At 38.0% G+C, this 17,219-nt stretch overlaps 1 protein-coding gene across 3 annotated transcripts in view; it reads right to left on the bottom strand.

The window, feature by feature from the left end:
• Positions 1-548: 548 nt before the first annotated feature.
• The window catches only part of ZNF804B (zinc finger protein 804B), a 235,803-nt gene continuing 219,132 nt past the window's right edge, over positions 549-17,219 (bottom strand). For 2 of the 3 annotated variants that reach the window (XM_027639290.1, XM_027639291.1), the window contains exons 3-4: positions 12,122-12,252; positions 549-7,972 (exon numbers count right to left, since the gene is read on the bottom strand). In XM_027639290.1, the coding sequence (XP_027495091.1) occupies positions 4,282-7,972; positions 12,122-12,252 (3,822 nt within the window). In that variant the 3' untranslated portion in view covers positions 549-4,281. Of the gene's footprint in view, positions 7,973-12,121; positions 12,253-15,906; positions 15,916-17,219 lie in introns of all 3 variants that reach the window. The other variant, XM_027639292.1, reaches the window with a different exon arrangement.

Below are 17,219 nucleotides of genomic sequence, written 5' to 3'. Positions count from 1 at the left end.
AAAGTATGCAATAAATAAACTGGAAAAATTCAATGTAAAAGAGAAAACGTGGGATAAAGTGATCCTTATCACAACTATGTAAAGTTTTAAAGTATTGTTGAAGGGCAAATAAATGATACATTTGTTGATCCTACTGTTAGCTTCTTTACCCAAGGTCCTACTATACAAGCATTTAGAATCATAGCTCAGAGACATTATTTGGGCAACCTGATGAGTTATAGGTGAAGTTCTAAATCAACTTATCAGTGCATAAAAATATCCAGGGGGATGTTTATTCACTAAAAGCACATGGAAAAACCACACAGATAGAATAATTTTTTAAAGGAATATTTATTTTCAGTTCCATTTAAACAACCCACTTTTTTAACACATACTAAAATCTTTAGGAAACATTCTAAGAAATTTCAGGATTATAGCCACAGGAATGAATTAAACGTATTTCAGTTCTGCAGATTAAAATACAGAATATGTTTGCATCATTCTGCATTTTATTATGTTGCTGCCTTTTGGTATGCTTTACATTAAAAATACATGACTGACACTCTTTATACCAGTAAGCCTTTTTATTGAAAAAAAATATTATTGCATTAAACTACATTCCCAGGGATTCCTTGAATAAGCTAAAAAAAAAGTCGCATTGCATGTACAATAGTGCAATTCACTTAGCTACTGTATAATATAAAACACTTTATACAGAGAATACAAAACAAAATTACTAGTTTACATATTATACTAGCCAGAGTATTATCCAGTTTTAAATATAAACTTGACACTTTTAAAATCAATCTGATCAAATGGCATTTTTATGCAAATCTGCACAACAAATATACATCTTGAATGTATTCCAGAGGTACCTCAGTTACAAATAAAACTCCCAAACAGCAACAACAAAAAAATTTATCATAGTGTAACTGAGGAAACATTTCTTATAGGAATTTTAGTGTGTGGGTGACCTGTTTCCTTGGGTTATGTATCAAGAACATACAATCAAGCTAAAATAGATTATTAACTTAGTGTGTCTATATCACTGCCATGAGGATACTGTAACTCTTTTAAAAATCTATTCGAATAAAATCAAAATTGCAGCATGGCTCCATACATTGGACTCAATAATGCTTTTAATAATTATAATGATACATATTTAAAGTACATTACTGATGAAAATCAAATATGGTAGCAATTAGAGAGAATATATAATTTCAGCTGTGCTGATAGCTTTATTACATTTCTCCAAGTAAATCTCTTCTTTGTATTAAAAATTATATTGGACATTCCCTTTGTTCGGTAGTCAATGATTACTGTTTTGCTACTGTGCTATTTCTGTTCTTAATCTCTCTTTTTTTCCCCATCAAAACCTCTCAAAATCCTAATTCTCATTGTTCCAAGAATTAAATTTAATCTTCATTGTCAATTTATTTGCCTTACTGTGTTGGTATATACAATAATGTATCGACATCCTATGATTTTGTTTCTTCTAGGATCCCATTGTATTGTGCATATGTTATGGGAAAGATATGTAACTATTTTCCATAAATTATCCATGTAGTAGGATCTGGTTAAGTTTCAATTGGTTAGGTTTTTTGCCACAGAAATTTCTACAGCATTAACATTGTCTGTAAGAAGCAGGGATACAAAATGTGTGTACACACATTAAAGATGAGATTAGCCCATCATTCCTTAGTTCCATATTTTTCTTTTTCCATTATCTACTTAAGATACAAATGAACTCTTATATACAATGAGAACAGCTGGGTTTGCTTCAATAGAAATGAAACTGGGCCCAAATTCAAAAGTTTGTAGGGATGGAAATGCATCTTTTAGGCTGGTATTAGCCCTGAACTGGTGGTCATGGCTATGCAGTTTAGTCAGCCTCTTCTAGGGCACAGATTGACCTGCTACTTTAGATGGTCAGTTCAGAATATTTCTACAGAGTTATGACTAATGTTTCCAAGTGTTCCACTGAGTGAATGATCTCCATCCAAAAAAGTAATAATTTTCAGAGGTGTTAAATCACAATCAATGAAATATGCTTTATTCTGAGAAAACAAAGTTGCAGAAGCATAGAAATTATATGTAAATTCAGATCTTAATTTGGGAATATTTTCAGCCAAAATTAAAAGGGAGAATTTTTAAACTGTAGAAATATTTAATTTTACACCTTTTCCAAGAAAAAATTTGATCTCTTTAATTCTGAAGCAATAATTTTGATTAAAGAAGTTCCCTGCAATTAAAATCAGAAAATTAAAAATAATTTATATGCTACTTACATACAGATAAGTAACTCCAAAATGGCACAAATCCATTTGGTTAATGAGACTAATAAATAAGCTGGGAATCAAATTAAAATACATCTGACAGTGCTTGTTTTACCAACATTTCTCAACACAAAAATGTTTTGCTTCTGCTCAGTCTCCATTTTTTTTTCTGATAGTTTTTATTCAATGTCTAAAACATTAAGCATTCGAAGCTACTTTAAAAATACAAACTTTGAAAAGACAAAGCAAACAGTTGCAACGTGTAAAGTCATTTCAAAAGTTTGACATAATACCAGTTTATGCTGAAGCAGCTGCTTTTAGAAATTAAAACAATTCCATTTTATTGCAATGGATCAATCTAGTTTGATTAGGACTAAGAAAATTGGTCCTGTTGTATTTTAAATACACAGTTTAACTGCAATTAGATTTCTCAGTTGATTCAGATAGCTGAATATAATGAAATAAAATTCCTCCAAAAGTTTTTAAATGTATTTTATGTTGATTCTGAAAGATATATTTTTAACTGTGCATTACCTTATTGCAAATGAATTGAAATTATTTCAAATGTTTTTAATACAAACCAACAGGTACTGTCTGTTGGATACTTCATGGTCCAATTATATTGGGAAGCATGCCTGCAGTCTAATGACAATTATGAACTTAATTTCATGCTACAAATCTCATGTTGAGTTAGAAGCATTATAAAATAGTCAAATTATGCCATTCAAAGAGATGCTGAAGTCCTCACCTATTTCCAGATACACAGTTATTATGAACAATTTCAACCACACATTACTCTGAAGGTTGGATACATGCATTCGAACATTGTGGATTCAGAATTTCAATTTGCTTGTTGAGAGTTTGGGAAGCCATGCGAGAATCTCGACATATTTGTTTAGATTCAATATACCTTTAAATGCTGAGTACTATGACATGTTTTTCTTTGAGACAACCTGGACAACCAGTTTTTGGAGAGCTGCTCAGAATTTTACTTCTGCATTTCTATGAGTATCACCGTGAATTTATAGGACCAGCCAATTGTTTCTGTTGTTTGTGAAAGGGATGAAAGATATTTACACATTCTTTGGGAAAGACTCTTCCACATGTCAGAGCTCTGTTTGATAGGAAAGAGGTGTTGCAGTTTTGGCCAAGGACCTCTGAGGTTCAAAGCCAGCACTGGTTGTTGGCAATTCTGGGCTACTGCAGCTCACCCCTGACATACCCTATGATACATACACAGGTAATGCCAAAGAACTTGGCTTTATTGCCTTCTTGGATGCTTGGTTCAGGGAGAAAAGCAGCAGCCTGCTTGTGCCAGCACAGAGCTCCCTATGCTAAAGGAATATTTTTGTAATGTACCAGTGGCTTGACTGCAATCCTTTTACACTGTACAAGCAACATATGTCAGAGATGAAATCACTAAAGTATCTTCAAGATGCTGTTGCGATCCCTTCTCTTCCAGTGTTAACTCATCATCCCTCCCTCTGAGCCTCCCCAGTTTATTTCACCCAGGAGACAGCCCCAGGGACTGGTGGTCCCAGATACCTTATTTTTTGTTCAGAAACACCTTAACCAACTTAACCAAAGAACTGGACTGTTTCATACATACACTCAGAAAAATCAAATCTTTGAGGTGTTTCAAGAGTGTTTTACCTTAAATTGCGCTACTTTAAATCCCTCATCCGTGTTGATATACTCAATCCCATTGTGTCTGGGTGCTGTGGTCCCATTCCTCCTGAGAGTCATAGACTTCACTTCGGGCTATTCTTTTCAAGCATTCTGTAGAATGACACTAGCCACCCCATCCTTCTTGTGCTAGTATCACAAAGGAGCTTTTAAGCAGCTTTCCCTCAGAGATACAAGAATAAAATCAACATTCATATACTGTCAGACAGATTGTGGACTTTAAAATCTTTGCCATTGTGCTCTCAGCAAAACAACAGATTTCCCCTCAGACATGTGATTGAACACTGAATGCTTTATTTTATTTAAATTTGGGTTTGGAGCCATAGTGAAATCATTTGGGCTAGTTTAAGTAGCTAGAAACACTGAAAACTTGTTTTGTTGTAGGTAACTGTTGGGTCTGGCTAGAGCAAGAATAGTGATGGGGTTCTTGCCCTTGGAATACCGGATGAACTAAGTGATTTGGATGTATAGTAGAAGCTGTGGCTGTGTTCAGATGTGGTGTAAATAAGGCTGGGACATATGTAGTGTGGGGAAGTGCAGGGAAGGTCAGTGGGGAAGGGTGGAGAGGTGTGGTGGAAACCAAGTGTAATGGGTGTCCTGTCAGCAAAGTAGGGTGGGTGGGAATGAAGGCTGGAGCTAATGGGGAAAGTGATATAGGGGCAAAATGTGCCTGAGAGAGTGGGTGGAGGGGTGCCAGGGAGAGATGACTGCCGTGGGGATGGACAGATGCTGAAACAGCGAAGCGTTGCAGCAGTGTGTGGTGGATGGTAGTGACAGTAGCGTGCTGCTGAACAGGGAAGGCAGGAACTGCTGGTGTTGCAGAGAAGGCAGCTGGTCCTGGGGCAGGCAAAACTTTCAGATGTTTTGCCAGAAGTTGTTTCTGCATATGCTGCTGAGCTTGCAGCTGCAGCAACCTGTATTTGTCTACTTCTTCTGGTGAAAATGTGATAGGCTGCTGTGTTAAAGGAGGGGAGGTGGATTTACTGTACACTTCTAGGTCATCTACTGTGTCATCATACTTCTGCATAGCATTGTCACAAAAAGAGTCTGAACTGCCTTCTGCCCCATTGGAGTCCATGTTTATATCGTGTAGTTCTTCTTTGGTCTCTGTTGAATTAGCAACAACAGAATATCTGTTAGAGGGAAAAGCACCAGGGAAATCATTTGGTAATGGATCACAGCTTTGTATAAAGGGTTGCACTTCACTAATGAAGAGATTGGGTTGTTCCTTTATTGCTGTGTTCCTTTTTATGCTTGGGCTCCGATAGCCTGTTTCTATTTGAATTACATCTTTAAAAACACAATGATCATAATCAGTGCCAGGTGAAAGAGCAACATTAGTTATCTCTGATGCTTCCAAGTTGTTTTTCTTCATGCTGTTTTCCAACAAGCTGATTTCATTATACCCCATGTCATTTTTACCTATGCTTAGCACTTTCTCTGGCAAAGGTAACCTTGCAATGTCATCTACCGATGATGAGAACTGAAGAGCAAAGTGACTTTTCGAGCGATCCTTTAATTCTTCCCCACTACTGTTTGAAAATCTCTCTGAATTGTGCATTTGCTTCTGGGCTTTCTTAGACTGCACTCTTTCTAAAAGTAACTTGGCTGTCAGTGATTTCCTTTTCCCACATATATCTTTTGCCAGGTTTTCAGAAGAACAGGTGGCAAAGTTTTTTGACTGACTATTCACATTCAGAGATTTGTAATGTGCAGTTTCAGCTTTTCCTGGTTCAGCATTAGGACCTCTTTTGGTATCCTCTTTTGTTTTGTTGTCATAGTTGTCAGTCTCTTTTGAGAAGGAGCCTGAACTGGCACCTCTTGAGATTCTGCTACTAGATGATCTTTCGCTGCTTCTTGAATCACTAGTGGAACAACTTTTGGATCTGTGGTAGCTTCTACTCCTACTATGATCTTTGCCAAAATGCTGATGTCTACATCTGCTGTGTTTAGATCTGTCTCTGTGTTGTAAAACTTTGTGTATTGAACATTTTTGATATTTAATTTTGCCCCTCTGAGTACAGTTTCCAGTTCTGTGACTTCTACGATGACACAGATAATCCTCATCTGTATCATCCGAAGTGAAAATACACTTGTGCTTTCTGTGTTTACATTTGTGCCTTTCATCTGTCTTGCTTCTTCTTTTACAACAACAAAGCAAATAATTTCTGCTGTGATTGTTTGATGTGGGACTCATGTAACTCATGCAGCTACTTGTACTGCTAAGTGAAGTGTCAGAATAGATGGAATGTCTGCCAGAGGAGGACTTCTGAGGGGATGGGAACCTCCAACACCTTGTGTAACTTCCACATCCTTCATTCTCTGAATTCCTGCTGTTTGAACTGGATTTACAACTAAGAAAACTTCCACTAGAGTCTTTTCCACTGTCACTTATATCACTGCTGCAGCTGGCCACATCTTGAATGGATCTGTAGTCATCTTGGTTTTCAGATTTTTCTTTAGAATAAAGTAAATGATATTTTGCAGCTTTAGACTTTTTAATCCTAGACATAAAAGCAGAAAAGGAAATGCTTTCATTTCTAATGTTCTGTTTTTTTCTTTCACAGCTATGAAAAAGATGCTTTAAAGGTCTTCTCGGTGTTGTTGTATGAAGACTTTTTTCTGTCAAATTATCCTTTTGTGACACATCAAGGTAAGCAGGCACTTTGGGTATATTTTCATTCAAATAATCTGCAACGCATTTTTGACCATTTTCGTTCATTTCTTTCACTATGTCTGACTCAGCTTTTTGCTTGGCCTTCCTTGGATTTAGGGAACCTTTCATCTTCTTTGGTTTCAACAACTGATTATCTTGTTCATTTGACATTTGTTTGTGTTTTATTAAACCTGAGGGTTCATTTTCATCTGCAGTCTTATTTTTAGAGTGCTCTTTACAGCTTACTTTGTTTGTTTCATGCTGTTTACCATTTCTGTGATTTAAAGAGAGTCTGAAGTCAAAATACAATGGATTACAGCCATATGAAATACAGGGCTCAGTTTTTGTAAACAAAAGTAATTCTGTGGGCCACTGCAGAGCAGTGGTGCCATCTTTGCTCAATACATGGAGGAAAGGCAACGTCTGGGGCTTAAATCCTTTAACCATGGCCTCCTTTGGACATGTTTCCATATTTCCATTTGTGATTTCTGATATCTCCAAAGATCTTTCTCTTTTTACCACTCCAGGACTGTTATTAATGTTGCTTGAATGTGCCAGCTCAGGCGTCGACTGGGATGGGAGTTCGGATAATTGGTTAGGCAGGTGGGCATTGCTCTGCTTGTAGGTGTTCAGCTGCATACAAAAATTGTTAGCCTGGCATGAAGGCGAAATGAGAGTTTCTAAGAATTGCTCAGATTCATTCAGTTTGCTCTCTTGCTCTGTTTCTCTCTGTGAACCAGAAAAATCCAAATTTGAAAGCTGTATTTTGACTTTAGAAAATGAAGGATGAGCATTGATTTTTTCTTCTAATTCCCTATCACTACTTTTATCATTTTCCTTTACTATTTTAGGTTTTGGAGCTGCATGACTTGATGTGTTGTTATCCATATCTATTTGGTCTTGTGTAATAGGAGATCCTTTATCCAAGCTTCCTTTCACGGGTTCCTCCAAAAGTGTGCCAGAATGGCAGGCCTCAATAGCTTGCTTTTTTTTATGATTGGGAGACTCACTACAATCATTTCCTTCTTCAGAGTTCTCACTGAAGACTGACGCTGAGGACTCAAGCTTTAAAGGGACCTTTTTAGAGAACGAGAAAGACACTCCTGCCCTTTGAGAGGTATTGGTGCTATCTGGGAACATTTGTGAGACTTGATTTCCAAGTGCACGGCATCTTTCAGTAGGGGGATGATGCCTGCTTATAATAAGCTGCTGTTTCTCTAGTATGGGTCTGGAGAAACCCTGTCCTTCACTCATCATTGTTCTTTGAGAACTGGCTGCGAACTTGCCACCTTTATACAGGAAAATGCCATGGGGTCCCTGCTGCTTTTCCATGACCAATCGGGGGGCTTTAAGCAATGGTCCACTCCCAGTGATGCTGTAAGGTAAAAAATAAAGAAAAAAGAAAGCTGTATTAATTAACCAAGCTATGACAGAGCTTGCATTTGACAACGTCTGTGTGGTGAAGGAGGGTGTCTCTCATGCTGTTACAAGCAAAAACTAAGTTTCTACAGGGTAAATGCGCAGTCTAGTCATCGAATCACAGAATCATAGAATATGCTGAGCTGGAAGGGACCCACAAGGATCATCATGTCCAACTCCCAGCTCTGCATGGGACACCCCAACAATCCCACCATGTGCCTGGGAGTGTTGTCCAAGTCTCCTTGACCTCTGCCAGTTCAGAGCAGAATGTGATGTCAGCAAAGGAAAATAAAGTTGGTGAGGTTTTGATAAAACTTGAAGTATTATGACCTCAATCCTCCAATGTTTTACCTTTCATGATGCAAAGGTAGACAGTACTCAATTTAACTTAATTCTGAACTTTTCTGTGACTAGATACAGATGAAAACCTTTCCCTGTGGCTCACCCTAAATAAGTCTGAAGAACACTCACAACATCCTTAAGATAACTGGGAGAAATTCAACCCTATAAACTCAAGAGGCTACCATATCAGATTCATATCAGCTGCAAATTAAAGACTGGCTGCTGTGTGGGGTATCTTCCTTAGGTCCCTGTATGCACACCTTGAGCTGTATTAAAAAGACAAATCCATAGGTTAGGGCCAGGGCCGGGGAACACCAGACATATCCATGGTGACTTGAGAGGGCTGAGGCTGAGCCAGGAAGCCAATCCATGGGCTGAGGTCCAGAGAAAGGAGCGCCAGGGACAGACACCAGCATAGATATGGCCAAGGAGACCAACCCTCCTCCAACCCAGACCAGAGAGACTAAGGTGGACTAAGGAGGACCAAGGCTGAGCTTTCTGAGCCCCCAGGTGTGAGTGGGGCCCAGGTGAGGGTGGTCAGGGTCATTAAGGCTTGTTAGTGCCCTCAGGACCCTCATAGGCTTTTGAACAGGTTGTCTATTCTGGTATGATTTTGAGCAGGTGTATAATTTTCAGAGGCTAAACCAGGGTAGCTGTTTTTATGCCTCCCATTAGTCCTACCTAACTGTCCCAGTAGCCCTTAGCACTCAAAAAGCAAACCTGAACTCTCTCACAGTAATGTGCAAATAAGGGTGTATATTTTAACCTCAGTAAAGTCAGACATAAAGCAATGCTCTTTGTTTTGCCACATCCATGTTGAGCTGAATGCAGAATCCAGAACAGATTTTTGCTTAGTAAACATTCCAGGTAACTTCCAGTTTGCTGCCTCCCAGGTCTAGAAGACCTGGCATCTCACAACCAGCTCCAAAGCATGTGCAGCCTATGCCAAAGCTTAGAATTTAATATCAAAATGAGAAATTCTAGTACTTTTCAAAGCATAATGGCCACCTCTACGCAGCAGAAGGATCTTATACTACCTTTAATTTAGGTGGTTTCAGAACTTGATACATTAAACAGTTTATAAATTCATCAACGTTATAAAAGTAAGAATGGAACTTTTAACAAAAATTTAGAGCAGAACACTAAACATTGCTTTAGGTAAATGTAGTAACAGTGTGTGGTTTGTAGTTCTTCATAGATTACAGCACACACAAACATACACATACCATCCTACACTATTGTAACACAATTTTTCAAAAAAACCAAAGGACTAAATCCTCAACTTAGCTTGGACTTTTATATGGGCAAGGTGGTCTTTACATATAGAAAATTATACATTTTGAAGTCAGCATGTGAATGCTCTTTTTCTGAGTTATGCCCATGTACATCCAGAACAAACATTGGTTTTACTCTGAAATTGTAAGGGGAATCTGATCTGTGGTAAGTCTTGGGTTTGTGAGAGGCCACTACAAAATAAATTGTGCTGTGTTCAAAGTGAGATACTTCCACCTGGAGCATTTGCAAAATCAAACTCTGTAAGAGAAAGCGAAACATTCTGCTTGCTTAGGGAGAAATGTGTTTATATGACTTTTTTAAGAGTAGATTTTTATTTTATCTTTATATTATTCCACAATCAATGACTTTGTAAAATATTCAAAGAGTTATTAATATTAAAACTATCAGCAAACACTGGTGGGGAAAAAAGGACACAGGTAGATTTCCATAAATATTAATAATCACTTCATTGGTCTTATTATCAACCATGATTTGATTTACTTTGCCATATTTTCTCTTTCTGTATTCTACTTTTATTAATTACATTATTCCTCTTCCCAAAATTTCTCAGATTTGAAATCTGCGGTTTAGTATTTTTGTAATTTAAAAAAAAAAAGTGCAACCTATCTAAGAGGGCCTTAGCAAACATGGTAAATCACTGATTTCTTGAAATAGATGATTAACTGAGATTGGAATGACTGTTGTCATTTTCCATTAGAAATAAGACATATATAGCCACCATAAAAGTGTTTTTCCAAGATATAATTTAAACACGCATTTCATTAGTCTAATTATCTACATTTGGTATCAATGCAGCACTACAGTACACTAACAAGAAAAAAATTAGGAACTAGATTAAGTAAAGAGTTTGATTAAAGATTAGGAAATATTTTAAATAAATGTAAATACATTAGAACTCCTAGATCTGCATATATATATATATATATATATATATATGTATATATATATACAGCTATCTATAATTGGCTAGCATGTTTTATAAACGCTATAAAAATACATTGATATTCAGCAATGGGAAAAACAGACTCTCTGAAGTAGCATCAACTCAGAGTATGAGAATATGTATGCATTTCAGAGCATATATTTGCATTTGCCACAAATTTGGCATCAGGAGATACAAATTCACCCCTATTTGTACATCAAGAAGAAATAATCTCCTGGAGAAGGTGTATAAAGAGATCCTTTTAAAAGTCTCCTTGGAATAGCAAAATAAAATGTTTCTGTGCACAAGATTCACAGTAATTTTGTTGTCAAATTGTACTGGCTTGTTTCAAGGAATCGTGTTGGAACCTGAGACACAATACTCAGGGACAATAACAATTGTACGTGTATGTAGACTTTGCTTAGAAAGGCTGACTCACTGTCTTTCCTGAGCAACTGGGAATGCTACTCCTCTGCCAAAATCACCCCTCTCAGCCACCCCTGAACCTATTCATGATTACAAAGAGCAAGCTTTGTCTTTCCAGGCTCTTTGTAAAGGATTATGGCTCTCTCTAAAAGCAAACATGCTTTTTCCCTCACAGTCTCACTCTGGCTTTCCTATTATCACTGACCTTATTGGTCTGTCTGAGACTACATCTTCAAGTATGTGGGCATAAAGGAATCTTCCCACGGGCAGTTACATTTGTTTCAATAGATTTGTATGAAAATGGAGTTGTAACTATAAAAGTGATATATTAGCACTAAACTGTTATATTTCAGTAGATTGCTCAAAAGCAATTACATAGGCCAAAATGAGTGTATAATAAACTCTGAATGCTATTATTTCCAGGGTACAGTAATCTTGATATGAATTTAAAAGAATGTCAGTTTAATTATCTGATTAACTCATTACGGTCATAGATTAACATAAACAATTGGTCTGGTGGCAATCTGAAGCCCTCAGTGTCATTAAACAAAGGAGATTTCTCAAATTTAAAGGTTTATTACTGCAATCTTTGTCCTGTATCTCGATATTCTTCAATAGAGCTAACAGTATTAGATAAACTTGAATCAGTTAATTACTTGTTTTTCATTCACATAATGATACTTTTCATTACTCTACAGAGAAACTCTGAGAATAATCCCAGCACCCTAAACAGAGGAAAAACGATTCACAAAGAGTTTTTCCTCTCCTGTTCACTTAGTGTCAAATGCTAAGACAGTCATATTAATCTCTTCAGATCAGTTTGGATAAGGGAAAATGATGATATTATAAAAGCATCTTCAAAACACTCAGTTTAGAAGACATGAGAATAACTAGCTACAGGAGAGAAAACAACAAACCTTCAAATAGCATGTAATTAATTCAGGGCTTTCGATTTTATGGTTTGCAGAACAGGAACATTTGGAGCTGAGGACAGCTGAAAACACGTTACGCTATACACAATCTCTGTACATTACATTGTGTAGGAGTAAAAATATTAAGGTTTCTTCTGGGACTGAGGGAAGAGGACATTAAAACCTAGTAAGATTTTTAAATACTTGCCATTCTGATTGCTTCCGTAACTCTGCAAGCTGGTGGAGTCGCTTGAGTGCTTTTTCCTGTTTCTTCTCATCTTTCCATGACTTTGAAGCCACATTTCGAGCAAATTCTCTTTGTTTCAAATCTTTCAATCTCTTTGTGAAAAGAACATAAACAGAAGGGATTAAATATGTACACAGCAGATACATTTCCTCTTAATTTATTTGCTTTTTGTGAAGTTGGTATGCAAATGGAGAGTAAAAATATACTTAAAATAATAGTAAAAAGAGATTGAAAATACTATTTTTAGCTAACAAAACAACATGATTTGACCACTGTTTTTTAGCTGATATATGCATACATATGAATGACAGCTTTTTTGCTTCTTATGAATACACAAATCTTCTGTTGTATAGAAATACAGGCACAAAACTAGACTCCATTTAATGAGATCAACATTTTCCTATTTAATTCATTTTGTTGGAATGTAATACATAGGCACATACTGGAATAAGGCTGAGCTCCTCTGTGTAACATATTTTGTAGATCTCTACTTGCACATGTATGCATGTATATGTGTGGGCTTCTCTGTGGTTTGATAGATTTTAATATTGGTTGGTTGTTTTGGTTTTTTTTTTGAAGGAGAGGACTACTGTCTGAAATATTTGCTCAGGAAACTCTTTTGTGGTTATTTTCACACTTTTTTTAATATCTTTAAACCTTTATAAATCAGGTAATTACCATTGGAGAGAGCAGAATTCTTTGCCTTTATTATATGTTTTTATTACCTGGTAGCATAAGGAAAGTGAAGGAGGAGAAAACACATGCCAAAAAGTGTCAAAAGCATCCTCTGCAAAAGCAGTGGTGCTATCTTGCCTCTGAATTCATTGAGCCCTATAGGAGTCAGCAGATCATGTCTAATCTTACATCTTTCCAGTTTAAATCCATGCTTCCATATTCTACGGCAGAAATGCCTTCCCCCCTTCACCACCTCTCCAGTGCTGTGGTGTTTGTGCAAGGAAGGTTTACCAGCTGTGAGAGAGCTCCAGTGTATTCAGTCAGATGCCTAAACTGGAAGCCTTGAAGACCAGGACTGATAACTAAGTTGCTGCATCCACTTGCCCCTTGGTCCGGAGGCGGCCCTGTGCTCATCAGTGAACTTCAGAACTACAGAATCAACACCAGGAAATGCTAAATTTTCCACGGAGCCCTGAGAGTAATTTTAGCAAAGCAGATTTGCAGAAAGGTTTTGATATCACAGTCATTTTTAAGCTGCTGCTCACCTATCTGTGTCTATGCCTACTTGACTGTCCACCAGCACCTAAAGCACCTCATGCTGTTGTTCCCCTGTAGCATGGCCAAAAGTGCATCAGTAGGATAAATTGGAGGCTGACTAAGTATTGTAACAGCAAATACTACTTTCTGCAGCTCAGGTATGGGGAGCAGTTTAGTCATGGCACAGAGTTCTACACAGACCAACAAGCACCTGTGTTGGAGAAACAGAGCTGAAGGCAGAGAGTCCTCAGCTTGTAGTGGTCAAGAAAATGATAAACCCATGAGAGAACTGCTTTCTGGAGAGAGGTCTAGCTTTTGTCAGTAGATGAAGACAAAGTGAATAGGTGAAAAATATTATGTGGTTGTTTTACACAATCTAAAGAGATGACAGTTTCTTTTTTCTCCAGCTAAAATGAAATAATCCAGCTAGTGGCAATGACACAATATGACACAGTCATGGAAAAACACTTGGTGGAAACAGGCCATTCAGGGTCTGCGAGTTTGTTCCATGAAGAGTGCTGGAAAGCTGTAGTGAATATCTCCCACCACTGTCACATCATCTGTCCCATAAGTATGGGATTTTTAAAAAAGTCAGATAACACCTGTGAGAGAAAAGTAGATTCTGGGAGACTAAGATCAGAAATTTCTTGTTTGCTTTCAGCTCTGTAGACCCCAAGGCATGTGACTCTGAGCACTGATCTGGAAACAGGGAGAGCTGAGCTGTTCATGTATCAGCTGCTCAAGGAACTTAAGAGCTGGCTCTGAACCACCTCGGTGTTTCTGCACAGACAAGCTCCCTCAGATGAGGTCAACAAGGACAGAAAGCTCAAGGAACCACCAACCACCAAGAATTGCCATGCTGCCTGGTGCCTGATGAAAATTCTACCATTCTATCAGAAATATTTACAGTTTGTCAAATCTGTATGTTTCTCCAAAAAGTTTTTATCAGCTTCAACATCTAGTACTTCATTGAAGTAGACTCTAAAACAGGACAGATGCAAAGTCCTTTTTAAAGCTCTTAGGCTTCAGTTGCTTAGAAAGAAATGCTTGCTCCACCATATTTTTGGCTTTTACCTGTCCCTTTATGTGCCCTCCCTCACTTGTCACTCACCAGGCCAGTCACATAATGCTCCATTCCCTCAACCTCATTGTCTGCAATTTACAGTAAAATGGATAAATGTGTAAGACAATGTTACTTTTGGTTCAAGAAAGAAGCTTTTTAAATAATATATCAAAGCCAAAGCTGTAAAAGAAATCAGACAATATTCTCAGAAACAAATCCGCATATTCTGTCAGCTAGGTAATATTTACAAGAGTGTAGAGATATTTAAGCTGTAAAGATAAGTAAGAAAAACACAGGTAGTCTTAAGCCTTATTAACATGTCCAATGTGAAGTAAGGACAAAGAAACAGGGCAAAGAAACACATTTGAGAAATGCCCTTTAGGGCCACTTGCTATGTTTTAGCTGTCATCGTGAGCTGTTCAGCGTCACACCTAAAGCACTCATGGGGAAAAGCAGAAACAGTTTCTACCTGTCAAGGAAACAAAGAACAGTGTGAAAGTGAGTACTATGGAGTGCAGGTACTGCAAAGCAATGCCATTTCATTTCTTTGGCAGTTAGGATGATAATCAAAAAGCAAATGGACCAACACTAAGAATAGAAGTTCTAGCAGTATATTTTTGCTCTCTAATGGCATACAGTATGTGTCAAAGAAGTAGAGAAAAGAATAAAAAAAGCAGGTAAGTATAGTAGAGAACTCATCAACTAGAGCTGAAATCCAAGAAATCAAAAGCATCTGCAGTCTGAACAGAGAAAGAGCTCTCCCTGCACATCCCCTCAGCAAAATAAAACAAAGCTGCACTGCCAGAGCTCCAGTTAAGAATTGTAATGAAATTTGTCAGCTATGTGGGATAGATCATGGGACTCCTGCTGAACCTGCAAACCCCTGGTTTTCTTCACTAATAACCTGTGCTAGACTTCTGACAGGCACACAAATATTTTCTGCAGATGGTGCACAACAGCATGCAACTGAGCAGGTACCTGAATGACAACCTCAAGCTCAGCAGGTGTGCTTGAAAATTAACATCGCTTTACATGGCAATTGCATTTTTTCATGTAATTAGGTACTTAACTGGGCATCCAAATGCAGGCACATGTAATAAATTATGATTTATTTAATAGCATTCTTCTGTTCTGTCCTTCACCAGCTGCAAATATTATTGTCCTGGAGTTATATTTGGTTTTTAGACTCATGTTCTATTCTTTCTCTCTTTTTTGTGTGCACGAGTGTGTGGATGTTGCTATATCTAGAAGTAACCCATCCCTTTTTTTATAAACACCCACAGAGAGGATTAAAAGACTACAAAATAATATTCATTTTCATGCAAAGATTTACTTGTAGAACCAGATCTGAGTCACATTGGTTCCTCTGTCTAAGACAGTCAAAAACTACTGAATATATGCTTTTCCTCTTGAACTCTGGTATGAATCAACAGGAGATTCAAATGAGTTAATGAAGCTTCATCTCCACTACCTGCTTTTGCTAGACATGAAGTAACAGTGGTCAAATAACTGTAATTTAGCAATTTCTACCCATTCTTAATGTTGGATAGTTTGGGTTTTTTTAATTGTCACTTTACTGGGGCCAGTACTTGCTTTACAATGGCCTATGAGCACCTGAAGGATACTCACTGCCTGATGCATTTGCAGTAATGACTTTATTTTCTTTCCAGAGTTATGATCCTGATTTTTATTCCTCCCTGTGCAGGTGAATGTTTGTCTGGATTGCTGTTCATCTGATCAAATTTAGATGCCTTTCTTTGCAACTGCTGGAAAGAAATAAGCATTTGGGGAAACTAATCAATTAAGGGGTGTTCCTCTAAGAAGGAGACACACCTGACAGCCCAGCTGAGGTGCCTTTACACCAATGCACACAGCATAGGCAACGAACAGGAGGAGCTGGAAGCCACTGTATTGCTAGAATGACATGGCCTAGTTGCCATTACTGCAACCTGGTGGAAAGAATCCCATGACTGGAGTTCAGTGGAGTATTAATGGCTACAGTATGTTTAGAAGGGACAGCCAAGAAAGGAGGGGTAGAAGGTTTGTGTCTGCGTCAAGAAATATAGAGTGCGTAGGGTTGTCTCTGAAAAATAGCCACAACCAGACTGAAAGCATATGGGTAAGAATTAGAGATCAAGGCAACAAAGGGAACCTTGTGGTCAGTATCTACTACAGGCCACCTGATCGAGGGGAGCTTATTGGTGAAGTCTTCTTACTACAGCTATAAGAGTGACTCTGTTCTCTCCAGGAGGCTCTTGTTCTCCTAGGAGAGTTCAACCACCTCTACATCTGCTGGAAAAGTAGCATAGTGTGCTGTAGGAAATCCAGGAGACTGGACATGGATGATATCTTCTTAAGCCAGGTAATAGGTAGCTCTACCAGAGTGGATGTGATACTGGACCTGATGGTCACCAACATAAGTGAGTAATCGGTGGCATCTAGGTTGGAGGCATCTTGTGATCATGTGCTGGTGGAGTCTGCAGTCCTGAGGGGTATGGGTCACATGAAGAGTAAAGTCAAGACCCTAAATTTTAGGACATCAAAATTCCAGATCTTCAAGGATTTATTCAAGAGGCCTCCCTGGGAAAGTGCCCTCGGGACAAGGGAGGAAAACCAAGCTGGCAGATCTTTAAGGAAGTTTTCCATAGAGCATAAGAGGTCTCAACTCCTTGGCATAAGATGAAAGGAGACTAGCGTGGCTGAGTCAAGACCTGCTGGTCAAACTGAGGAGCAAGAAGGAAATGCACAAGTAGTGAAAGCAGGGACAGGTATTCTGGGAAGAGT

Source organism: Corapipo altera, unplaced genomic scaffold (assembly GCF_003945725.1).
Source record: "Corapipo altera isolate COAL_440 unplaced genomic scaffold, ASM394572v1 44, whole genome shotgun sequence".
Lineage (NCBI taxonomy): Eukaryota > Metazoa > Chordata > Aves > Passeriformes > Pipridae > Corapipo > Corapipo altera.
Note: the sequence above shows the minus strand (reverse complement) of the source record. Positions and strands in the feature narration are given on the sequence as shown.